General features: G+C 44.7%; 1 protein-coding gene and 1 long non-coding RNA gene across 5 annotated transcripts in view; one reads left to right on the forward strand and one right to left on the reverse strand.

Moving 5' to 3' along the window:
- The first annotated feature begins 20 nt into the window (after window positions 1–20).
- Window positions 21–25323, forward strand: part of CSAD (cysteine sulfinic acid decarboxylase) — a 44863-nt gene continuing 19560 nt past the window's right edge. The window contains exons 1-7 of one of the 4 annotated variants that reach the window (XM_082212603.1): window positions 21–110; window positions 13185–13337; window positions 13973–14099; window positions 15181–15271; window positions 17384–17490; window positions 19164–19279; window positions 24730–24809. In XM_082212603.1, coding sequence (XP_082068729.1) covers window positions 13212–13337; window positions 13973–14099; window positions 15181–15271; window positions 17384–17490; window positions 19164–19279; window positions 24730–24809 — 647 coding nt within the window. In that variant the 5' untranslated portion in view covers window positions 21–110; window positions 13185–13211. Of the gene's footprint in view, window positions 111–359; window positions 628–7208; window positions 7449–13184; window positions 13338–13972; window positions 14100–15180; window positions 15272–15597; window positions 15665–17383; window positions 17491–19163; window positions 19280–24729; window positions 24810–25323 lie in introns of those variants that run through there. The other 3 variants (XM_082212604.1, XM_082212602.1, XM_082212605.1) reach the window with 3 other exon arrangements.
- Window positions 5859–6887, reverse strand: LOC309526741. The gene is made up of 2 exons (XR_014216899.1): window positions 6586–6887; window positions 5859–6153 (listed from the first exon to the last, which is right to left on the reverse strand). It is a non-coding gene; the product is annotated as an uncharacterized lncRNA (long non-coding RNA).

Raw genomic sequence — 25323 nt, forward strand, 5'->3', positions numbered from 1 at the left:
CGCACAGGGCAATCACTTCCGTTGACGGCTTCGCGCACGCGCTTTGGCGGCGCTCCGTGTTTGCGCGCCTGCCGCCGCCATCTTGGTAGGGGCAGGAAAGAGAGGCAAAGGTGAGGGGCTAGAAAAGCAGGTGATGAGGGAAAGGCTCCTTTAAGGGACGGCGGAGGGCAGCCCATACATTCCCGGCTCCCCCTCGCTTTCTAAAGTGTTTCCGAGGAGGTCTGCTTGAGGTGTCTGCCGCAGGGGATGGGACAACCTGTGGACTCCAGCTCCCATCAGCCGCGATGGTTGACGGGAGTTGTAGTCCAGTGGAGGATCACAGTCCGCCCCTCCCCCCATCCCCGATTCACTGGTAGGGGGTCGCCTGACAGAAGCCCCATGGTCCTTCGCTGAGTTGTCAAATCAGAGGCGCCTCTGTTCAAGCTCCTTCATCCTCTGATTTAGGAAGCGCTGCCTCCTAAACCAGAAGCTGGGTTATACCAAGAGGAAAGCACTCTGTGTATGCTTAGCAGCATCCTGTTCTTTTAGCATTCTGAGCTTCGATTCACAGTCGGCCACGGGCATGGCCTGCAATGACCAGATGCAAAGGAAGGAAGGCTTTGCCTTGTACCTTCCGCTTCCACAATGGTATGATTCTGTGTTGAGAGTCCTGCATTGCAGGTGGTTGGACTGTCCGCTGGGGACCCTTCCAAAATCTGCAACTCTATTATTCTTTCTTATTACCACCATCCAAACAGTTACCACACTTTATTTCAGAAGGATGGGGGGGGGGGCTATCCCTGACATGCTCTCCTGCATTACTCAGCAAGTACAGTGGTACCTCGGGTTACATACGCTTCAGGTTACAGACTCTGCTAACCCAGAAATAGTGCTTCAGGTTAAGAACTTTGCTTCGGGATGAGAACACAAATTGCAGCCAGGCGGCAGCAGGAGGCCCCATTAGCTAAAGTGGTGCTTCAGGTTAAGAACTGTTTCAGGTTAAGTACAGACCTCCGGAACGAATTAAGTACTTAACCCGAGGTACCACTGTATGAGGAACCTGTGGCCTTCCAGATGCTGATGGACTACAAAACCCATAATCTATGACCAGTGGTCAGGGATGGTGCAGTCCAAGGTTTCCCAAACGTGGATCTCCAGCTGTTTTTGGAATACATTTCCCATCATCCCTGGCCACTGGTTCTGCTAGCTAGGGATGATGGGAGTTATTGTCCAACATCATCTGGTGGTCGATGGGTTCCACATCCCTGATTTTCAACAATCTGCTCTCCTATGCTTTAAACCTGAACTTCTTAACCTTGCATATTGATCTTTATTGAGTGTCATTTTGTGTATTTTCGTCCGTCTCAAGTTAGGTATGCTTATCTATGCCTAGATATTTACTTCCACCTTGGGACAGCTCAGATGCAACTTGTCTGGTTCCTTGTGCAGTATGTACAGGGCCGGATTTAGATGAAGAGAGGCCCTAGGCTATTCCACTTGTGGTGAAAGAAAATGGAAGTTTGTTGTAAACAAAATTGAGTGAAGCCAAGGATGATGACGGGTATTTAAAATTCTACAATTCACAATTTCTCCTCTAAAGGACATAAGATATTATTGTTAAATACCATGGTGATTTTTAAAAATGCATAAAATTAACACTGAAAAACTTTTGCAATAACTGAACTTTGTAAACGTTTTGTGGGCAGGCCGCAGGCCTCTTATATACCTGCTGGGATTGTCAAGGCATCTGACCCTCACCTGAATCTCATAGCTCTCCCTGTAGCTGCCTCTGATTAGTTATTATTTAACTCTTGGGGGAAATAATTAGCATCAGAGGTCATGTGCATGGAAGTTGCCAAACCAATTAACCAGCTAGAAGGATTACTGTTAATAGCACCAGTTTTCCTATAACTTGATATTGCTGGATAGTTTTGATGAACTGCAAAAGCATTTTTAGTTTGCTTTCTGTTGCCACCCTGGAACTTTTCTTTATTAGTGCCACTTTGTTTTGTAAGATTCATTGCAAATGAAGGAATACAACTTTACTGCTTGTATATGTTAATAATATAATTTTGGTTACTGAGGACAAACAAGATTGTACAAAAACAAGGTTGGGTGCAGGCCTGGCCAGGACATAGGCATCCTGACTGTGACAAAGGTGACCTGTGTGCTTGCTTGCTTTCTTGATTAACAGCTGTTGGGAACTTAAAGGTCCCTGCTCTCCCTTCTTATGGTCTTTGTACTGGACCTGGAGACTCTAATAGAGAGCATTCCATGTCAAGAAGGAGGGCAAGTGGGCGCTCTATCAAATGACAGGAGTTATATGGAGCAGGGCCTTTTCACTGGTGGTGCCCATTGTATGCCTCGCTCTTCCCAGACCTGCTCTCTACTGGCTGTATTTTGGAGCTTTATAATTTAGGAAGACTTTGGAAGAACTGGTTGACCAGTCTTATCAGTTGCTGACATATGAGCGGATTTTATTTGCTGCTATTCTGTGCTTCTGGTGCACCAGGGTTTACACCAGCGTAATAGAGTTGGCCAGGATGCCAGAAGGGATACAATTTACAAGCTTTCTCCATTATCTGCACAGCAGAGGGTGTTCAGTCAACAGTGCAAAGGCTGAGCTGAAGCATCCCCTGCTGGTTACCTGCTTTCAGCAATAGGGGTCGCTGTTTGGTAGTACCCAATTGGTTAGCTGTCAGATTCTAGAACTCCCTATTGGTGGCTCTTAGGTAATTCACAAAATACAGTCCATTCATAAAACACAGTATTCATTCATAAAGTAGTAACATAAATCTCCATTGCTACATATTGGGTGTATATTTCAGTGGTTGAACGTACAGGTTTATGGCCATGCTTTAGTGTAGTGCTTATGCGACCATGAATAAAAGGTGGCTGGGCTCATTGTCTCGTGGTTTTGGGGGGAAGAGGTGACAAAACTGATTTCCAATAAGTGCCCCGCCTTTATTTCCATAACAAGTCCTTGAGACCTGTACTCTGAATGGTGACACCAGGGACCTAGAAGGTGCAGGGCTTGTCAGTCCAACCCCTGCACAGTCTCATCAGGGCTGACCTTAAGGCAATTGGAGCAATTGGGCCAAATTGGGCCCTGCGAGCCGCTCCTAAGGAGCCCCCTGCACCAGGGCAATCTAGATGGATTTTATTTATATCTATAAATTTTTGCAGACTTTGGCTGTGAACTGGGGCCCTACAAAAAAATAATAATAATCAAGTTGCGCCCCACTGCTTCAAATTGGGCCTCACTGGCTAGCCCTGAGTCTAATAGTTGCTGGGCCTGAGTTGTCCTGCCCTTGCATGAAGTCTTGGGTTTGCAATTTTGGGAGAGGGGAGACCGCCTGCTGGGCAGCGGGAGGGCTGGCGTGGCCCCCTAGATTTAGAGGCCCTAGGCTTCAGCCTACTTAGGCTATACATAAATCCGGCACTGAGTATGTGTTAGGAGAAGCAGAAGCATCTGAAAAAAATAGCTTCTTATGCTGAAAGTCAAGCTGATCAGTCAGAAGCTGTCACATGATGAAGTTGGTCTTTGTCTGCTACTGTACAGGGTAATGGTGGCATCTTGAGTGTACTGATGCATCGCGTGCAAGCTGCATTGCCCACAAAAGCATCCTTGATGCTCAACTCTTACCTGAGCTATTCAGCAGTTGCAAGAAGGGATTGTTCACCCTTTGTTCAGGGAACTGTTTTTTTTTATATAAATTTTTTATTGGTTTTACAAAATTTTTTAAGACAAACAAACATATAATAAGACATACAAACACGTATAGTTTCATAACATTTTTTCCATAAACCTCTTTTCTCAGACTCCCCCATACCTCCCCTTTCTGCATCCCAATGTCCGAAATTTTTTAGCAACTTCTAAATATTTCTGTCCAACCTCTGTCCTCTTAGTCTTTTCTTTAATCTAATCTTATATCACTGTAACCCTTTCTTTCTCAAAACCTCGACATTCTAGCATTCATCAAGTTTATAGTAGTCCTTAAGGTAAATTTTAAATTTCTTCCATTCTTCTTCCACCGTCTCTTTTCCCTGGTCACGGATTCTGTCAGTCATCTCGGCCAATGTCATATAGTCCATCACTTTCATCTGCCATTCTTCCAAGGTGGGTAGATCTTGTGTCTTCCAATACTTTGTGATGAGTATTCTTGCTACTGTTGTTGCATACATAAAGAAAGTTCTGTCTTTCTTTGACACCAACTGGCTGACAATGCCCAAGAGAAAGGCCTCTGGTTTCTTAGGGAAAGTACATTTAAGTACCTTTTTCATTTCATTATATATCATTTCCCAGAAAGCCTTAATCTTCGGGCATGTCCACCAAAGATGATAGAAAGTACCTTCAGTTTCTTTACATTTCCAACATTTATTATCAGGCAAATGGTAAATTTTTGCTAGCTTGACTGGTGTCATGTACCACCTGTAAATCATTTTCATAATATTTTCCTTTAAGGCATTACATGCCGTGAATTTAATACCGGTGTTCCACAACCTTTCCCAGTCAGCAAACATAATGTTGTGACCAATATCCTGTGCCCACTTAATCATGGCTGATTTAACTGTTTCATCTTGTGTATTCCATTTCAACAGCAAATTATACATTCTTGACAAATTCTTAGTATTGGGTTCTAACAGTTCAGTCTCTAATTTTGATTTTTCCACCTGGAAGCCAATTTTCCTGTCTTGTTTATAGACCTCCATTATTTGATAATAATGGAGCCAATCTCGTACTTTAGGTTTCATTTTCTCATGACTCTGTAATTTCAATTTGTCTCCATCTTGTTCCAAAATCTCCCAATACTTTGGCCATCCGACCTCCATATTGAGTTTCTTCAGTGCCTTAGCCTCCAAGGGTGACAACCATCTAGGGGTTTTGTTTTCCAACAAATCTTTATATCTTATCCAAACATTAAACAACGCTTTTCTGACAATGTGATTTTTAAAGGCCCTGTGCACTTTGACTTTGTCATACCATAAATATGCATGCCAGCCAAACATATTATCAAAACCTTCTAAATCCAAGATATCTGTATTCTCGAGGAGCATCCATTCTTTCAACCAGCAAAACGCTGCTGCTTCATAGTACAGTTTTAAGTCCGGCAGGGCAAATCCCCCTCTTTCTTTTGCATCTGTAAGTACTATAAATTTTATTCTGGGCTTTTTGCCCTGCCAGACAAATTTCGCAATGTCTTTCTGCCACCTCTTGAAACAGTCCATCTTGTCAAGAATCTGCAAAGTTTGAAACAAAAATAACATTCTAGGCAATACATTCATCTTAATAACTGCAATTCGGCCTAACATTGACAATTTCAAATTTGACCATATTTCTAGATCTTTTTTAATTTCTAACCAACATTTTTTGTAGTTGTCCTTATACAAATTCAAATTTTTAGATGTCAAATAAACCCCTAGGTATTTCACCTTCTTAACCACCGTCAAACCTGTCTCTTCTTGAAATTTCTCCTTCTCCATATCTGTTAAGTTTTTTCCTAAGACTTTAGTTTTTTGTTTATTCAGTTTAAATCCAGCTACCTGGCCAAATTGTTGAATTATCTCTAACACCCTTTTCGTGTTCAGGGAACTGTTAGAAAGAAATAGATATGCACGTAGGGTGATAGTCAATCAGATAATACTTGGAATACTCATCAAAATCATTGGGCTCAAATTCAGTATTATTTAACTGGATAGCACTCTTATCTTTTTAACTGTGAGAGTGAAGAGTGACGCATGTTCTAATCTAGAAAACCCACCACTTTGTCACTACTTTAAAACTCTGTTGTTGAAATATCCCTGCCTTAAGTGAACTGCGAGGAAGGAGAACTAGTACATAATTTGCTATAAACACAAGTCTAGGTGCGGGACAACAGTAACAGCCAATAGCAATTTATTTTATGGCTCTGCAAGTCAGATAAGGCTGAGGACATCCTGTGCTACAGGACACAAACTGAATCACTTAACAAGAATTGCACAATCCTCCAGTTAATTTCAACATTCCTTACTCCAGGGCTTCCTCTAAGTCAGCTGGTGGAGCTTTTCACTGCATGGAGGGAAGAATCATATTGCTATTATTTTTTATTTTTGTTAAATTTGTTAGTTTATCTTGTTCAGGGCAACACCAAGTGACTTACAACCAAACAAATAGAGATTCAGTTGCTGATAAAGCTCAGGCCCAGAGCTGGCCAGCGGCGTAGCGTGAGTTGTCAGCACCCAGGGCAACGCAAGTAATTTGCGCCCCCTAACCCGGGGCAAGGCAAGTAATTTGCGCCCCCCGCTGCCGCCCAAACGACGCCGCTTGCCCGGAGGAGGAGGGGGCAGAGAGGCGAGGAAAATGCAACGGCCCAGCAGCTGCAGCAGCACCGGCGGAGGCGGGGCTGTGAGGAGGGGCTGCCTGGCGCGTCCTCCGCGGCGAGCGCTGAGAGCCGCTGCCTGCCGGGCGCCTTCAGCTCGGACGCGCGCACAGCTCGTCGGTTCCGCGAGACATGCGGCTCCGCTACAGCCTGCGCCCGAGGCTCTTCGGCGACTCCGGAGGCAGCGAGCGCGCCCCCCCCCAGATGTTGCGCCCGGTGCGGCCAGCACCCCTGGCACCCCCCACACTACGCCACTGGAGCTGGCAACCCTATTCTCACATACTGTCCCTATTAGATGAGAATATGCGATGTAGAACAATTGTTTGCACACACAGCTAATGCTGCTATTGGCAAATATGGTTGCAAGTGCTTTGTTTGGCATCTCAAAAAGCCCTTAGCAGGACTCATCCTGAACTTTTAGTGCTAAGCAAAACAAAACAAGACAAAACAAAGCAAAGCAAAGCAAAGCAAAACAAAACGGCACGAAGCAGCTCAGTACCTGAAATAAATTGCTTTTCTGACATGAGAAGCACACCTGCCTGGTTTGTACATGTACTCCAGGGGTTGTCAACCCACTAGTGAGCGTTTCAGGATTCCAGGTGGGCGGTAGCGGGTTCTACGGCAGAAGCTGAATCCATTGAGCACTGGTGGGCGGGAAGGAAACTTTACCATCAAGAAAGATGCATTAGTGGGCGGCAGGTATAAAAAGGTTGACTACCTCTGGTGTACATAATGATACTTGTCAGTGTATCACAGGTTATACTGCCTTTGTACTTTGTCCCTGAAATCAGTGGAGATCCGTGCAGGATTGAGCAGGTAACCATAGCAATTGGGCGTAATGTCTGCTGTCCTCAACCCCCCTCTCCCACGCCACATTCCAGTGACATGGGGAAATAACCTCTGCAAGGTGATCTATCTGTGTAAGAGTTTTCACAGCTAACAAGAGCTTGGTTTTAGACGAGACCAAAGGAGTGGATTTCATGCTCTTTCTGGAATGATCCCTCTGAGGAAAGCAAGGAAGTCGTCCTGAATACTATTTGGAGGGCAGAGGGCTTCTGGACGCCAAAGGAGAGTCAAGACAGAGAAAACCCAGAGAGAAACAGCAAAGAGGTCCGGTCAAATGAGTGGCACTTTGGGTGATGAAACCATCAAGCTACAACCAGGGCCAGAGGGAGGTGGCTCTAGTAATCATTAGGGTGGTATAGAATGTGATGGTTGACACAGAGTTTGTTATACTGAAAATATCAATTTCCATTTTTTAAAAAGTAAGTGTGGCTGCAAATATACGCTTTAAAGTGGTGTGTGCACTTGGAGCAGGATAAAGCCTTACTGGTTGCCATTTTTAGGGTGAGGCGAACTTTTCTGAACTGTAATAATGCAAAGAGGGGAGGGATATTCCTTTAACGCTACGATTCTGTTACCTGGAAGTAAGTCCCATTGAATTCAGTGGGACCTGCTTCTGAATGAAGTTGCCTATGATTGCACTGTAAATTAGCATAGACAAGGGTTGAGGGAGCTACCGTATTTTTCGCTCTATAACACGCACCTGACCATAACACGCACATCGTTTTTAGAGGAGGAAAACAAGGGAAAAAACATTCTGAATGAAACAGTGGACGTATCATTTTTGTGCTTCATGCTGTGGCCACAGATATGTGATCTGATGGTGAATTTGGGGTGACCCAATGCAAAAATCCTGAGAATCCCTGTGGATCCATGCTTTGTAACCACGTTTTTGCACCATTGCAGCCCCAGGCAACAGTGGGTGCGTGATTGGGGGGGGCAGGCTGTAGCCATGGACATGCTATGTTCTCTGATGGTGAATTTGGGGTGACCCAATGCAAAAATCCTGAGAATCCCTGTGGATCCATGCTTTGTAACCACGTTTTTGCACCATTGCAGCCCCAGGCAACAGTGGGTGCGTGATTTTTGGGGGGCAGGCTGTAGCCATGGACATGCTATGTGATCTGATGGTGAATTTGGGGTGACCCAATGCAAAGATCCTGAGAATCCCTGTGGATCCATGCTTTGTAACCACATTTTTGCACCATTGCAGCCCCAGGCAACAGTGGGTGCGTGATTTGGGGGGGGCAGGCTGTAGCCATGGACATGCTATGTTCTCTGATGGTGAATTTGGGGTGACCCAATGCAAAGATCCTGAGGATCCATGTGGATCCATGCTTTGTAACCACATTTTAAGTGGGAAGGGAAGGAAAAACACAGAAGGGACGAGGAGAGGGGTGTGCAGAGAAGCAGCTGGCTAAGAATGCAGGAGAGGGCTATAACGTGAGGAAAGGAAGGCAAAAGTTTCCATCCACCCACCCACCCACCCACACAAGCCAGCCAGCGCTCTCTCTCTCTCTCTCCCTCCCACCTGCATGTTTTCCGGCTGCCTGATATTTTTTTTTTTATTGCCTTGACAGAAGAAAGCATTTTAACTGCATTAAGAACTCTTTAGCAGCGAAACCTAAGCTTTGCCATCCCTTAAGAGGTACAGACACTGTAATCTTCCAGATCGCATGAATTTACAGGCAAAACACTGTTTAAGGATTTCATCCTTTTAAATGGAAGAAAGCATATTTGAATGCTGTGTGTCTCCAAAAACAAAAAGCAGAAAGTCAAATCAGAATTTTAAGCTGAACCTGTAATTTCTCTTCCCTTCACAAACATTGTTCCCTCCGGAGCATGGAGAGGAATTAGAGGGACGCTCTGCTTTCCTCTCTTCTTGCCTGGAGGGGAGGGGCTTTCCCTGCTCTTTGTTCCGTTTCAGCAAACACAGCAACAAAACAGAGGAGGGTGGGCAGTAAGACCCTGAGGCAGAATGCAGGAACGCAGCCACTTGCTCTTTTCAGGTTTCCCTTCTCCGAGACACGATTTGATTTTTGCCTCCACTCGCGCCATTAGGCTCCAGGGACCACACATTCGCTCAATAACACGCACAGACATTTCACCTTACTTTTTAGGAGAAAAAATCTGTGTGTTATAGAGCGAAATTTACGGTAGTTCCTTTTAAAAAAAAGTACTAACTTTCCCCAAGGGACGCAGGTGGCGCTGTGATCTAAACCGCGGAGCCTTGGGCTTGCCGATCAGAAGGTCGGCGGTTCGAATCTCTGCGACGGGGTGAGCTCCCGTTGTTCGGTCCCAGCTCCTGCCAACCTAGCATTTCGAAAGCACGTCAAAGTGCAAGTAGATAAATAGGTACCGCTCTGGCGGGAAGGTAAACGGTGTTTCCGTGCGCTGTTCTGGTTTTGCCAGAAGCAGCTTAGTCATGGTGGCCACATGACCGGGAAAAACTGCGGACAAACGTCGGCTCCCTCGGCCAGTAAAGCGAGATGAGTGCAGCAACCACAGAGTTGTTTGCAATGGGACTTAACTGTCTTTTTTTTAAATAGTATTTATTAAGGTTTTACGTTTACAAAAAGGCAAAAGAAAAAACACCAAATTAAACAATAGCAAAACAACACATCACAATAAAAAAACAGAAAAATAGAAACAATTTTTTAAAAAATCGAGCCTTCCCATAATTTATCTTTCATTTGCTTGTTTCCCTGACCTCCTCACACCTCCCTTTTTTGTATTCTAAGTCAATTATCCATTTCAGCAAATCCTTTCCCTCTCTTCAAAATTTTTATCCTGAAAATTTATCTTTATCTTAATATAAGTTTACTTTCCCTCTTTTTACCAATTAACAGTCTATTTTTCTTAAATCTTTGATACATTATTCCTAAAATCACATAGATTCATTCCAACATCATTCTAACATTCATTAATTTTACATTGTTTCTGTAAATAGTCCTTAAATTTATTCCAATCTTCCTCCACCGACTCTTCTCCCTGGTCTCGGATTCTGCCAGTCATTTCCGCCAGTTCCATATAGTCTATCACCTTCATCTGCCATTCTTCCAGAGTGGGTAGATCTTGTGTCTTCCAATACTTTGCAATAAGTATTCTTGCTGCTGTTGTGGCATACATAAAGAAAGTTCTGTCCTTCTTTGGCACCAATTCGCCAACCATGCACAGGAGAAAGGCCTCTGGTTTCTTCAGAAAGGTATATTTAAATACCTTTTTCATTTCGTTATAGATCATCTCCCAGAAAGCCTTAATCCTTGGGCATGTCCACCAAAGGTGCAAGAATGTACCTTCCGTCTCTTTACATTTCCAGCATTTATTATTGGGCAAGTGATAAATTTTCGCAAGCTTGACTGGTGTCATGTACCACCTGTATATCATTTTCATTATATTCTCTCTTAAGGCATTACATGCCGTGAACTTCATACCTGTGGTCCATAACTGTTCCCAGTCAGCCACCATAATGTTATGTCCAACATCTTGTGCCCATTTAATCATAACAGATTTCACCGTTTCATCCTGAGTATTCCATTTCAACAGCAAATTATACATTCTTGACAAATTCTTAGTTTTGGAGTCTAACAGTTCTGTTTCCAATTTTGATTTTTCCACCTGGAAGCCAATTTTTTAATCCAAATTATATGCCTCCATTATCTGATAATAATGAAGCCAATCTCGCACTCTATTTTTTAATTTTTCAAAACTCTGCAGTTTTAATCTGTCTCCCTCTTGTTCCAAAATTTCCCAATATTTCGGCCATTTAGCCTCCATATTGAGCTATTTCTGAGCCTTCGCTTCCATTGGTGACAGCCACCTTGGGGTTTTATTCTCAAGCAAATCCTTATATCTTATCCAAACATTAAACAGTGCTTTTCTGACAATATGGTTTTTAAACGCTTTATGTGCTTTGACCTTATCATACCACAGTTATGCATGCCACCCAAAGACATTATTAAAGCCTTCTAAGTCCAACACATCAGTGTTCTCAAGAAGCATCCATTCTCTCAGCCAGCAAAAAGCAGCTGATTCATAATAAAGTTTTAAGTCTGGCAGGGCGAATCCACCTCTTTCCTTAGCCTCAGTTAATATCTTAAATTTTATTCAAGGTTTCTTGCCCTGCCAGACAAATCTAGAGATATCTCTTTGCCACTTCTTGAAACACTCCATTTTATCTAATATTTGCAATGTTTGAAACAAAAACAACATCCTTGGCAATACATTCATCTTTATCGCAGCAATTCGGCCTAGCAATGATAACTTCAGATTTGACCATATTTCTAGATCCTTTTTCACTTCCGTCCAACATTTTTCATAGTTATCCTTAAACAGATTCACATTCTTAGCAGTCATGTTAACCCCTAGGTATTTCACTTTCTTAACCAATGTTAATCCTGTCTCTTTCTGAAACCTTTCTCTCTCCGTCACTGTTAAATTTTTCTCTAAAACTTTAGTTTTCATCTTATTCAACTTAAATCCCGCTACTTGTCCAAATTCTTGGATCAGTTCCAGTACTCTTTTGGTACTAGATTCTGGCTCCTGTAATGTCAATACCAGATCATCAGCAAATGCTTTCAGTTTGTACTGTTTAGCTCCAACTTGTATACCTTTAACTGTTTGGTCCCCCCTAATCATGTTTAAAAGAACTTCCAGGACCGATATAAAAAGCAATGGAGAGATTGGGCAACCTTGTCGTGTTCCTTTCTCTATCTTAAATTCTTCCGTCACTACATCGTTCACAATTAATTTAGCCTTTTGTTCTGAATAAATTGCACCTATACCATTTTCAAAACCTTGACCAACCCCCATCCCCTGTAGATTTTTCTTCATAAAACTCCAAGAAATATTGTAAAAGGCTTTCTCCGCGTCCACAAATATCAAAACTGCTTTAGTATTAATATTCACTTGTAACTTTTCTAGAATGTTAATTATATTCCTCATGTTGTCAGACAAGTGTCTGCCCGGGAGAAAACCGGCTTGGTCTTTATGGATTTCTTCTACTAGTACCTTTTTTTAATCTTTTAGCCAAAATATCTGCAAAAAATTTGTAATCCACATTAAGCAAAGATATGGGGCGGTAATTCTTAAGCTGTGTCTTCTCAGACTCTACTTTCGGTATAAGTGTAATGAAAGCTTCCTTCCACGACTCTGGCGCCCTTTCCCCTTCCAATATTCCATTACAAACTTCTTTTAATGGCTGTATTATCCATTCTTTCAGGGATCTATAGTATCTTGAAGTCAGTCCATCCAGACCTAGAGATTTACCCAATTGCATATTCTGGATGGCCCCTGCAATGGGACTTAACTGTCAGGGGTCCTTCACCTTTAACTTAAACTTTCCCCATGCAAAAGTAAAGAGTGATGTTTCAGATCAGGAACGTGGTATAGATCGCAGTAACTCGCTGCAGTGGGCTATATAACACAGCAATGAAATGATATACCTTTTATTTATTTGTTTTTTCGTTCATTCATGTAACAGAAATTGTATACCGGTTCATCATAACTATCTAGAAATGTTTTACAGTGGTGCCTCACAAGACGAAAAGAATCCGTTCTGTGATTCTCTTCGTCTAGCGGTTTTTTTCGTCTTGCGAAGCAAGCCCATTGAAGGATTTGCAGATTAGCGCTATTAGCGCTAATAGAGGCTTTTAGAGGCTTTTAGAGGCTTATCTGCTGATCGGATCAGCTGATAAGCGGCTTAGCACTATTAGCGACTTTTAGCTGCTTTTAGCGGCTTATCTGCTGATTGGATCAGCTGATAAGCAGCTTAGCGGCTTAGAAAAGGGGGGGAAGGTGAAAAAAACCCAGCAGGAACTCGCAAGACATTGTCGTCTTGCGCAGCAAGCCCATAGGAGATTCGTTTTGCGAAGCACCTCCAAAACGGAAAACTCTTTCGTCTAGCGAGTTTTCCGTCTTGCGAGGCATTTGTCTTGTGGGGCACCACTGTACAAGATTTTGAGTGTGATCTGACTTATTGCTTCACGTTGCCCAAATCTGCAGAGACCTGCATAGGAGGTGTGGCTGACAATGGCAGAACATAATGCCCTGTTGTGTCCTGCCTTGGATAAGGTGGCAGGTGAAGAGTTCTTGCAGAAAGCATTCCAAATCATGCTTGAGGAAGGTGTAAGGAAAGGGATGGATGCCTCTGAAAAGGTAAGGCTGTCAGGGCTCATTTTCACAACATAATCTTGGGGGTTGTTCTTATGTAATGGTGTTGTCAGGGAACTGACATCGGAGGGAGAGGCGAAGGGGAGGCTCCCAGATGATGCTGGCAAAGGACCCAGCAGCAGGGGGAGAAACAGCTCAGTAGAGGGGGAATCCAATCAGTGCAACACCAGGGATGAAGGGGGGCAGACGGGGGAATTGGAGAGAGGGCTCCAGGACTCTTCACTAGACATCAGTGAGGAGAGCCCGGGTCCTCCGCTACCCACGCCTTCCCTGCGCAGAAGACTCCTGCGCAGTGAGAGGAGGAGGAGACTGGGTGTCAAACAACTTTTACGTATGTTGGAAGAGGTTCAAGAAACGCCCACTGACGGATTCTGCCAGTGACTGAGGCAGCCACGATGAGAAGGGGCTGTGCAGTCAGAAAGGTTTAACAAGGCAAATTAACCGAGAAAGGCACCAGTTTACGCACGAGTAACTCATACCTATTACAGGTGTATTTATCCAATTCTTAATTACTGGCATAACATGAGGATGGCACTATGTCATTTGGCTTTCAAGCATTTATGTGAATGCCGCCTGAACTTTTCAATACGAACTGGCCAAGCTGTTTCCTTCCTTGTCAGGTGTGTGATTGGAAGGAACCTGAAGAGCTGCAGCAAATCCTGGACCTGGATCTAAAAGATGGAGGGGAGCCGCAGGAGAGATTGCTGGACCGCTGCCGGGATGTTATCAGATACAGCGTGAAGACATGTGAGTGCCTGGCACCAGCGTCTCGTTTGTGAAATAGTGTACTTCCTGCATGTGGAGTAATATGTAGTTCCTGATCCGGTTAGGTCTTGTTTCCATGGCCTGAAGCAGCAAAACGGGATGCTTCTCATGTTAAGTGACCTGATAACAAAGCTGGCTATTGCCTCCAATGTAAAGACACGTGGATTTAATATAGCCTATATATGCACAGTAGCCCAAAGGCGATGAAAATTGTGAGCCAAGGGTGTGTGGCTATAACACTCTGGAATTCGCTGTCCTTCTACACATGAGATCAGAATTCAAGACAAATATCTCTGGTTATGTAAATATGTCTTAAAGGAAACAGCACGTTCTGGCATCTTTTCAGCAAACAGAGACAGCAGCGTTCCCAAGATGAGAGGCAAAGTACAGTGGTACCCCGGGTTACAGACGCTTCAGGTTACAGACTCTTCAGGTTACAGACTCCGCTAACGCAGAAATAGTACCTCGGGTTAAGAAATTTATCTCAGGTTGAGAACAGAAATCATGCTCCGGCAGCGCAGCAGCAGCAGGAGGCCCCATTAGCTAAAGTGGTGCTTCAGGTTAAGAACAGTTTCAGGTTAAGAACGGGTCTCCAGAATGAATTAAGTTCTTAACCTGAGGTACCACTGTAATAAGTGCTTCAGAAAACAAGCGTTTTCTAGGGTTGGGTGATAGATCGTCCAAAACCGGTTTGAAGTCCATGATATCAGTTTCATAATTTTTGACCTGGCAAAAATGTGTGTGCAAAAATCACGATGCGGGGGAAAACTGTGAAGCCAGCCAATGCTTCTACATAGCTCCACCCTTATTTCAGACATTGCAATATATCAGTATATCGCGATGTTTAGCTGGTGATATATCACGATGTTGAAAACCAGATATTGCCCGGCCCTAATGCCTTCCTGCTGTACATTTCATTCATGCCCTGTGTAAAAGAGAGTGTTCCCCACACACCACTTCCAAAAAGAGAATTGTATTTCGTATGATGTGATTGTGCTGCAGACTGATCCAAAGTAGCTTGAGTTCAGCATAACTACACACTCTCTTTCTCTTTCTTTCTCAGGTCACCCGCGGTTTTTCAACCAGTTGTTTTCAGGACTTGATCCCCATGCTTTGGCCGGACGGCTGATCACAGAGATGCTCAACACCAGCCAGTATGTGTTTGCACTTTTGTGATGAAATCATGGCATTAAAATAGGTTGCAGTGGCTCTCTTGGGCTCAGTATGGATTATAGTTTTAAAAAGAGCTGTAAATGGTTAGATTGAGTAGATTAGGGCGTTGCTTCCTAGGGTCTACCCACATATTTCTTTTGTCCTCTGCGATCAAACAGGGTTTGCAGGTTCTTGAAATGCAGAACTCTTTACCAGAGGCAAAAGTGGTCTTAGTGTACATACAATCTTTATCCCCAGAGAGCTTTCAACTCTGAAATACATGTCTTTTTATGTATATATTTCTATCCTTATCCCTTTCTATATACAGTCGTACCTTGGATCCTGAACACCTTGCGAGTCGAACGTTTTGGCTCCCGAACGCCACAAACCTGGAAGTGAGTGTTCCAGTTCGCGAATGTTCTTTGGAACCTGAACTTCTGACGTGGCTTCTGCAGTTTCCGATTGGCTGCAGGAGCTTCCTGCAGCCAGTCGGAAGCCTTGCCTTGGTCTCTCAATGTTTTGGAAGTCGAACGGACTTCCGAAATGGATTCCGTTCGACTTCTGAGGTACCACTGTATCTGTATCTCTATCTAGTGCTTTTGGGGGGTTAAAAAAATTGAGGTGCCTGTGTTCGTATATGACTAGAAGGGCCATGGGTATCTGCACAAAATGGCTGCCATGGGCAGCAAAAAAAGAGGTTCATGGTACTCTGTAGCAGTGAATATCGTCACAAAAGCCCCTCCCCAGCGCGGTGTAGTGGTTGAAAGCGGTGGACTCGTAATCTGGTGAACCGGGTTCGCTTCCCCGCTCCTCCACATGCAGCTGCTGGGTGACCTTGGGCTAGTCACACTTCTCTGAAGTCTCTCAGCCCCACTCACCTCACAGAGTGTTTGTTGTGGGGGAGGAAGGGAAACGAGATTGTTAGCCGCTTTGAGACTCCTTAAAGGCGGGATATCAAATCCAAACTCTTCTTCTTCTTCTTCTTCTTCCCCCCTCACTAATTCCATCCTTGATCCTGGAAGGAAGTGAGCATAGCAGTTTTGTAAGTGAGCCACCTCCTGTGATGCGGGCAAACTACATATTTCTGATAACGCAACGTTGTGGGGTAGAAACATGACGCAGTTGTATTCACATATTCGCATCCATGGCAAGGAGCAACTATTAAGCCAGAGCAGCCCTAAGTAAGCCCTAAGGTGGTGATGTCACAGGACAGGACATCATACTTGCCCTCCCCCACCCCGCCAAGCTAAAGAGATAGATGTTGGCTGTCAGCACCCATGCAGTTCCTCGTATCTGGTAGTTTGTTACGTATATTCTGCACGCTGCATTACTTAAATGCCACACACTTTTCAGGGGGAGTCAGTAGGACTTACGAGCAGGTAAACATGCATGGGATTGCACTGTTGGGCTCTGTTGTGGAGGCATGGCGTTTTCAGAGCACTCAAAATTCAGAGTTTTTGTATCTGGGGAAATGGAGTGCTTCCTCCATACTTCCGAGAGCATGTCTGTTTATAGTGTAATCACTGTATTTTTTGCTCTATAAGACGCATCAGACCACAAGACGCACCTAGTTTTTGGAGGAGGAAAACAAGAAAAAAAATATTCTGAATCTCAGAAGCCAGAACTGCAAGAGGGATCGCTGCACAGTGAAAGCAGCAATCCCTCTTGCTGTTCTGGCTTCTGGGATAACTGCGCAGCCTGCATTCGCTCCATAAGACACACACACATTTCCCACACTCCATAAGACACACACACATTTTTAGGAGGGAAAAAGTGAGTCTTATAGAGTAAAAAATATGGTATCTATCCCTGCGGAATGAGATTGTCAGAATAGTTCAGTGGTAGAACTATGCCCAGGTCATTTTGTGAACCATTTTACTTTCTTTTGTTTTTGTTTTTTCATTTTAATAAAAAAAAATTCAGAAGTTCTCATCTATTAGTACAGTATAATTCCTTGGATTCCTGATAGGCCTGCCAATGTCCCTCCAACCATTCGCCGACCACTCTTTACTTCCTAAGTATCTTTCCTAGGTGAAACTCCCCGATACCTACATATGACTTACAATTGCAGGTATCTGACTTGGACCAAAACGTCATCTCGCCTTGTGTTCTAGGTACACATATGAGATCGCCCCTGTGTTTGTATTGATGGAGGAGGTGGTTTTGAAGAAGCTGCGGGAGCTGATTGGCTGGGAGGAAGGGGATGGGCTCTTCAGTCCTGGTGAGTGATATTCCTTTCTGTGTGTTCTAGGTCAAATCTGCAGCAGTACCTTTACAGAGGGCTGTATATTGTCCACTTGAAGCAGATTTAAGCCCACCTGGACAATGGTCTGAAGTGATGGGAATTGTAGTCAAATAACATCTAGAGGACACCATGATGGCTATGGCTGCCTCTGGTCTGCAACTTGTTTTTTCCCAACTTTCATCAAACATACATTCCAATACATTCGCTGTATTAATACATCTCATACATAACATTAGCTCTGTTGAACTTTGGACTTCCTTCCTCCCCTTCGGTAAGTATCATATATTTTCATTATGTCACGTATTTTATACATTTATCTCTGGTCTGCAACTTGTTGCACCGAAAACAACTTGGAGTTTCGCTTTAGGAATCCCATACTAACCTTGATATTTGACATTATAATTGCCATTTATAGGTGAAAACAGGCAATCTTCATGCTTTTTCTTCTCTGCTGCTTCTGACTTTGCATGGATTCTTTACTACATGTGTCAGAGCTGCCACCCAGTCCCAGCTCACATAGGACCAAGTCCGCCAGCGTTCACTTTATAAGAGTCTTTATTAAGTTACAGGTTTCATTTCCGAACTGCAGCGTGCAGCTCTACACCTTCTGCCCTAGGTCGGCGAAGACCCGTCTGAGTCCCCGCCTCTTGCACACCAGCTTAATACCCTAGCCTTGCTCCACCTCCTTCGCCTCTCCCTACGTCTCTGGGTCCTTCTGCCCCCCTGGGCCTCCTCCCTTCCACTCTCCTCTGACGCTGACCCCCCTGATCCTTCTGCCTCCTTGCGGCGGGCTTTAGGACCTGGCTCACTCTCCGGGCTGCTTACTGCTCCAGCTTCCGCTGCATTTGAACTTGGCGCGCGCGCCCAACTCTCTACTTTCCTCTTAACCGTTGCCTCGCTCTCTGAGGAGGGCGTGACCACCCCTGACTCGTGCCCTCCCTCCTGCTGACAGCCTCCGGAACCCGATGCCTGGCTACCTTCCTCCCTGCTGCTCTCAGTCTTGAGCGTGGGTCCCGACTTCCAGCTGCTGCCGCCCTCAGTTATGAGCGTGGGTCCCGACTTCCAGCTGCTGCTCTCTGAATCTCCTCTGTTCCCTTCCTCCTGGGGTGTCCCCCCGGATCCCCCCCTTGCTCTGCTCACTGGGGCTCCCTTTTGGGAGTCCTCTGACTCACTGCTTAGGCTTGGAGATCTCGGGTCGTCATCATCACTCATTTTCCCTTCGGATTCCTCCCCCTCGCTCTCTGCTTCCTCCCTTCTCTGCGTCTCTGCTCCTGAACCCCTGACAACATGCATATTTTATTCTGGTTTTGCTGGTAATGAGGATGGCTAAGCAACCGGTCAAGTGTTTCACCGCTTCCCTGTCCACTGGAAATCTTCTTTCATTCCTCCTCTGGCTTCTGAGATTTTAGAAGCCATTGTCCATTTTTAACCTTCACAGCCGTGAAGGATAGGAACTTGCTCCCTTGGGTTTTTTTGTTGGTTTGTTTTAATGGAAGCTGAAATCTGCACCCGATGATATATTCTGCATCTCTGCTGTGTTCCTACAGAATTACGGCATACACATATACCTGGCTATGAGTGCATTAAATAGCATAGAAATAGAAATAAATAACCTTAGACCATGATCTCTCTGGGCTCTTTTTTTGCAGGAGGCTCAATCTCCAACATGTATGCTATGAACGTGGCACGATACCACCGCTTCCCAGACTGCAAGCAGAAGGGTAACTGGGCAATACCAAAACTGGCAGTGTTCACTTCGCAGGAGGTATGCTATTCTCCTGAGTTGTTTGTTTGTCTGTCTGTTTGCTGCCTGATATTTGACTGTGCTGCAGCCTTTCCTGAGTCCACTCAAATGAAGGGAGGACTCCCTGGTCTTGAATGGGGTAACTGTGCCCCTGAAGGACCAGGTGCGCAGCCGGGCAGTCGTTTTGGACTCACGGCTGTCCATGAAGGCGCAGGTCAATTCTGTGTCCAGGGCAGCTGTTTACCAGTTCCATCTGGTACACAGGCTGAGAACCTACCGGCCCGTAGATTGTCTTGCCAGAGTGGTGCATGCTCTAGTTATCTCCTGCTTGGACCACTGCAATGCACTCTACGTGGGGCTACCTTTGAAGGTGACTCGGAAACTGCAATTAATTCAGAATGTGGCAGCTAGACTGGTGACTGGGAGCGGCTGCCGGGACCATATACAGTGGTGCCCCGCAAGACGAATGCCTCGCAAGACGGAAAACCCGCTAGACGAAAGGGTTTTCCATTTTTGAGCTGCTTCGCAAGACGAATTTCCCTATGGGCTTGCTTCGCAAGACGAAAACGTCTTGCGAGTGTTCCGATTTTTTTCTGCTCCCCCCCTTTTTCTAAGCCACTAATAGCCTTTTAGCCGCTAAGCCGCTAAGCCTTTAATAGCCTCTAATCCACTAAACCGCTAATAGCGCTAATCCGCTGATAGGGTTGCTTCGCAAGACGAAAAAACTGCTAGACGAAGAGACTCGCGGAACGGATTATTTTTGTCTTGTGAGGCACCACTGTAACACCGGTCCTGAGAGACCTGCATTGGCTCCCAGTACGTTTCTGGGCACAATTCAAAGTGTTGGTGCTGATCTTTAACGTGCTAAACGGCCTCGGCCCAGGATACCTGAAGGAGTGTCTCCACCCCCCATTGTTCAGCCCAGACACTGAGATCCAGTGCTGAGGGCCTTCTGGCGGTTCCCTCGCTGCGAGAAGTGAGGTTACAGGGAACCAAGCAGAGGGCCTTCTTGGTAATGGCACCCGCCCTGTGGAACCCCCATCAGATGTCAAGGAAATAAACAACAACTCTATTTTTAAAAGACATCTGAAGACAGCCCTGTTTAGGGAAGTTTTAAATGTTTAATGCTGTATTGTGTTTTTAATATTTGATTGTGAGCCGCCCAGAGTGGCTGGGGAAACCCAGCCAGATGGGTGGGGTATAAATAATAAATATTATTATTATTATTATTATTATTATTATTATTATTATTATTATTATTATTAAACTCACAGACCACAGTTTCAAAAACCCTGCCTTAGTCCATAGTTAATGCCATTCCCATTTCCACTCTGTGTGCTTCTCATTTCTTGCATACTAGGACAAGTGAATGGTTGTTTGAGAAAGCAAGAGTCAAGCAATGTAGTTGAGGTCATAGAATCATAAAATTGTAGCATTGGAAGCAACCCTGGAGGGTCTAGTCCAACCCTCTGACAAATAAAAAAATATAACAAAAGCTCATACCAAGAACTAACTTAGTTGGTCTTTAAGGTGCTACTGGAAGGAATTTTTTTATTTTGACTATGGCAGACCAACACGGCTACCTATCTGCCTCTGACAAATAGACATTCTGTTGTAGCAACCATAACCTAGGTTTAATGCCTAGGTTTGATGTATAAACTAGCCATTTGATGCCTAGTTTATGTGTCTGAGTTACTAGCACTGGTTATGGGTAGCCACCACTTCTCCAAATGTATACACAGCTTCTGTATTATCCCAGACAAGAACAATTCCAGCACTGGTGCATATGTGTGGGTGTTGTGACTGTGGCTTCAGCCTTGCCCAGACCTCAAACCTGAGGTCTCCTTGGAAGTGGAACAGGGGGACGACTGCTGTACAGTTTCTCAGTTGTAGGGCCTTTGCTACAGTTATGCTATCCTCAGGCTATTATTTTAAGATTACCCAGCCCTGCATCACCTATAAGTGAAGAAGCCAAGTTACTGATTAAGTCTGTCTAGCAGAAGGGTTGAGAAATCCCAGTGTTAATGTTAAGTTTGGATTAGTGAAGAATTAAACCAATATTCTAGTATAATGTTTTATTTCAATTCTGAGTTGCTTACTAGTGGTTTCACTCTCCCCTGCTGCTTCCTCTTTACCATATACTTTTTTTGAATAAATTATTTAATTGGATTTCTGGGACGGGCCAATATCTGCACGCACTCAAGGGCTGCTTAACCTCACACATGGCTTTGGCTGCTGGGGCTACACTGGGAGAGCAGAGACAGGCTCAAGTTGTCAAGAAGGAGCCTTGTAATGCGGCCAGCTGTTCCCCTACTTCTTTCCCCTGCCCTATAATTTTTATATTTATATTTTATATTTATATTTTAGTGTATTTTTGGTTTCTATGGAAGCCGCCCAGAGTGGCTGGGGAAACGCAGCCAGATGGGCGGGGTACAAATAATAAATTCTTCTTCTTATTATTATTATTAGATTTTCTGTTTTACATTTTAGAGTATTCATTTAAACAATCTTAAAGGATCAATGACTTCCCTTCTTCTCTCTCCATGGTTCATTTTGCACAACAAAAATCCCTGCATATTTTAAACCATTCAGTACCTTGGTTTGCATACGCTTTGGATTACAAACACGTCAAACCCAGAAGTGTGTGTCCCGGTTTGCAACCTTTTTTTGGATGACAACCCATTTATTTCTTTTTTGATTATGAACAAAAAAAATTTGGAGGCCCCATTGGCGAAAGTGCGCCTTGGGTTACAACCTGTTTTGGTTTACAAACAGACCTCCGGAACGGATTATGGTTGTAAACCAAGGTACCACTTTACAGTGGTACCTCGGGTTAAGTACTTAATTTGTTCCGGAGGTCTGTTCTTAACCTGAAACTGTTCTTAACCTGAAGCACCACTTTAGCTAATGGGGCCTCCCGCTGCCGCCGTGCTGCCGGAGCACAATTTCTGTTCTCATCCTGAAGCAAAGTTCTCAACTCGAGGTAGTATTTCTGGGTTAGCGGAGTCTGTGACCTGAAGCGTATGTAACCCGAGGTACCACTGTATGCCATTATTACATCCATCAAAATTTATTTACACTGTTTGATTTATCTTAATGCTGCCCATGTTTTCAGGTGTGCACAATTCCCCCCCCCCCATATAATCAATAAACATTTCCCAATCTTCTTTAAACCTACAGTGGTACCTCGCAAGACGAATGCCTCGCAAGACGAAAAACGTGCAAGACGAAAGAGTTTTCCGTTTTTTTGAGTCGTTCCGCAAGACGAATTTCCCTATGGGCTTGCTTCGCAAGACGAAACGTCTTGCGAGTTCTTGCGAGTTTGTTTCCTTTTTCGTAAAGCCGCTAAGCCGTTAATAGCCGCTAAGCCGCTAATAGCCGTGCTTCGCAAGACGAAAAAACCGCAAGACGAAGAGACTCGTGGAACGGATTAATTTCGTCTTGCGAGGCACCACTGTATGTTCTTCTTATTCTCTTATTCTATATGTTAAGTCTGCAATCTGTGCATATTCCATCAGTTTAACTTGCCATTCTTCTTCAGTTGGGACCTCGCTCGTTTTCCATGCTGTTGCCCATTTTGAACTTACAATATATTGTTGAGTATTTTGCTGATATTTGCATGTGGCGTTTTAAGGATTTCTAGCTGCCTTGAGTATCATAGCAGTCATTTCCATATTTGTATCTATTTATACCATATGCAAGCTTTATGCTAATACGTGGTGTCCTCGTTTGTCCTATAGCGTGGCCTGTTTTCCGGTGATGTGCCACCCTAGCTTAATTGTGCTTGTGTTTGTTGATAAAATCCATTGATTGCCTGTTGTTGAGTTTTCTAAAAAAAAGCACTCTCAACGGAATGTATTAATCAATAACATTAAATAATTATTCGGGGGGGGGGAGCTGCATGGAGCTAAGGGAAATTACTTCAAATGGACCCCAAATGATCAAATTGTATTAGACCAGGGGTCAGCAAACTTTTTCAGCAGGGGGCCGGTCCACTTTCCCTCAGACCTTGCAGTGAGCTGGACTATATATTGGGGGGGGGGGTGAACGAATTCCTATGCCTCACAAATAACCCAGAGATGCATTTTAAATAAAAGGACACATTCTACTCCTGTAAAAACACGCTGATTCTCGGACCGTCCACAGGCCAAATTTAGAAGGCGATTCGGCCGGATCCTGCCCCCGGGCCTTAGTTTGCCTATCCATGTACAGTGGTACCTCAGGTTAAGAACTGTATTTGTTCTTGAGGTCTGTTCTTAACCTGAAACTGTTCTTAACCTGAAGCACCACTTTAGCTAATGGGGCCTCCCACTGCCGCCGTGCCGCTGCTGCACAATTTCTGTTCTCATCCTGAAGCAAAGTTCTTAACCCGAGGTAATATTTATGGGTTAGCGGAGTCTGTAACTGGAAGCGTCTGTAACCTGAAGCATATGTAACCTGAGGTACCACTGTATTAGACAGCTTCCAAGGGAGGTATCAGTCCATGGTGGCTGATGCCCATTGGTGCTGCTAGGGCAGAAGCCAGGAGGCCAACAGGAGGTGGCGCCAGAGAGCCCATGACACGCAGAGCCAACCAATTCTAGGTTTGTCACCATCTCCCTCCCTGCTAAGTTCTATAAGGGCAAAACTGAGACTGCAGAGGTGGGAGCTGATAGGCAGTGCCACCCAGTGGGCTGGTTGTTAGAAGACCCACAGATGGGTGTTTGCCGAGAATAGGCTATGGTTGGTGGGCCAGTGTCTTATTAGCCCCAAATGGACCAGCCTCTGCTAGTATCCAAGGTCAAATCTGTGTCCAGGGCAGCTGTTTACCAGCTCCATCTGGTATGCAAGCTGAGACCCTATCTGCCCGCAGACTGTCTCGCCAGAGTGGTGCATGCTCTGGTTATCTCCTGCTTGGACTACTGCAATGTGCTCTACCTGGGGCTACCTTTGAAGGTGACCCAGAAACTACAACTAATCCAGAATGCGGCAGCTAGACTGGTGACTGGGAGCGGCTGCCGGGACCATATGATACCGGTCTTGAAATACCTACATTGGCTCCCAGTACGTTTCTGAGCACAATTCAAAGTGTTGGTGCTGACCTTGAAAGCCCTAAACGGCCTCGGTCCAGTATATCTTAAGGAGCATCTCCACCCCCATTGTTCTACCCGGACACTGAGGTCCAGCACTGAGGGCCTTCCGGCGGTTCCCTCTCTGCAAGAAGCCAAGTTACAGGGAACCAGGCAGAGGTCCTTCTCGGTAGTGGCGCCCGCCCTATGGAACGCCCTCCCACCAGATATCTGAAGGCAGCCCTGTTTAGGGAAGCTTTTAATGTTTGATGTATTGCAGTATTTTAATTTTTTTTGGAAGCCGCCCAGAGTGGCTGGGGAAGCCCGGCCAGATGGGTGGAGTATAAATTATCATCATCATCATCATCATCATCATCATCATCCTCCTCCTCTAATTCCCTCTTTTTCTGGCTTCTCTTCCAGTGCCATTACTCCATCCAGAAGGGAGCGGCTTTCCTGGGAATTGGCACAGACAACATCTACCTTGTTGCTGTTGATGAAAAGTAAGAGCTTCCATCGGAAACCCTTGTGAGACTTGACCTGGCCCTGGTCTCCTGGCACTGCCAGTGGACCATCTAATAAAATAATTTGCCCTGAGACATAATACTTACCTACCAAATGTACCTTTAACAGATGCCTCCCCTGGGAAATACCCAAGGACAGAGATACCATTGCTTATCTGTGTTTTTCTTTTTCTATTGTTTCCAGATTCCCTCCCCCTTCCCCAATACTTAATAGAAAATTATAACCCCGTAGACAGGTACACAGTGATTTCGCAGCTAACATAGGAGCTGATAATGGGGGATAGAATTTAGCGCCCTGAAAACCAAAGATTTATTTTTGTTTCTAGTCCTCAAGGCGGAAAAGATGTTTCCCTCAAATTCTTTCCAATGACCAAAAGTTCTGAAAAGGTTAAGGTAGTGCCTTAACGCAGGGCCTAAGAGTTGCATGAAGAAGCCCTTAGGCCACTGTGTCACTTTGCACTTTGCCTTTGAAACAAAGTTGGCAGAGATTTAA

This window comes from Podarcis vaucheri (genome assembly GCF_965113315.1).
Source record: "Podarcis vaucheri genome assembly, chromosome: 2".
Lineage (NCBI taxonomy): Eukaryota > Metazoa > Chordata > Lepidosauria > Squamata > Lacertidae > Podarcis > Podarcis vaucheri.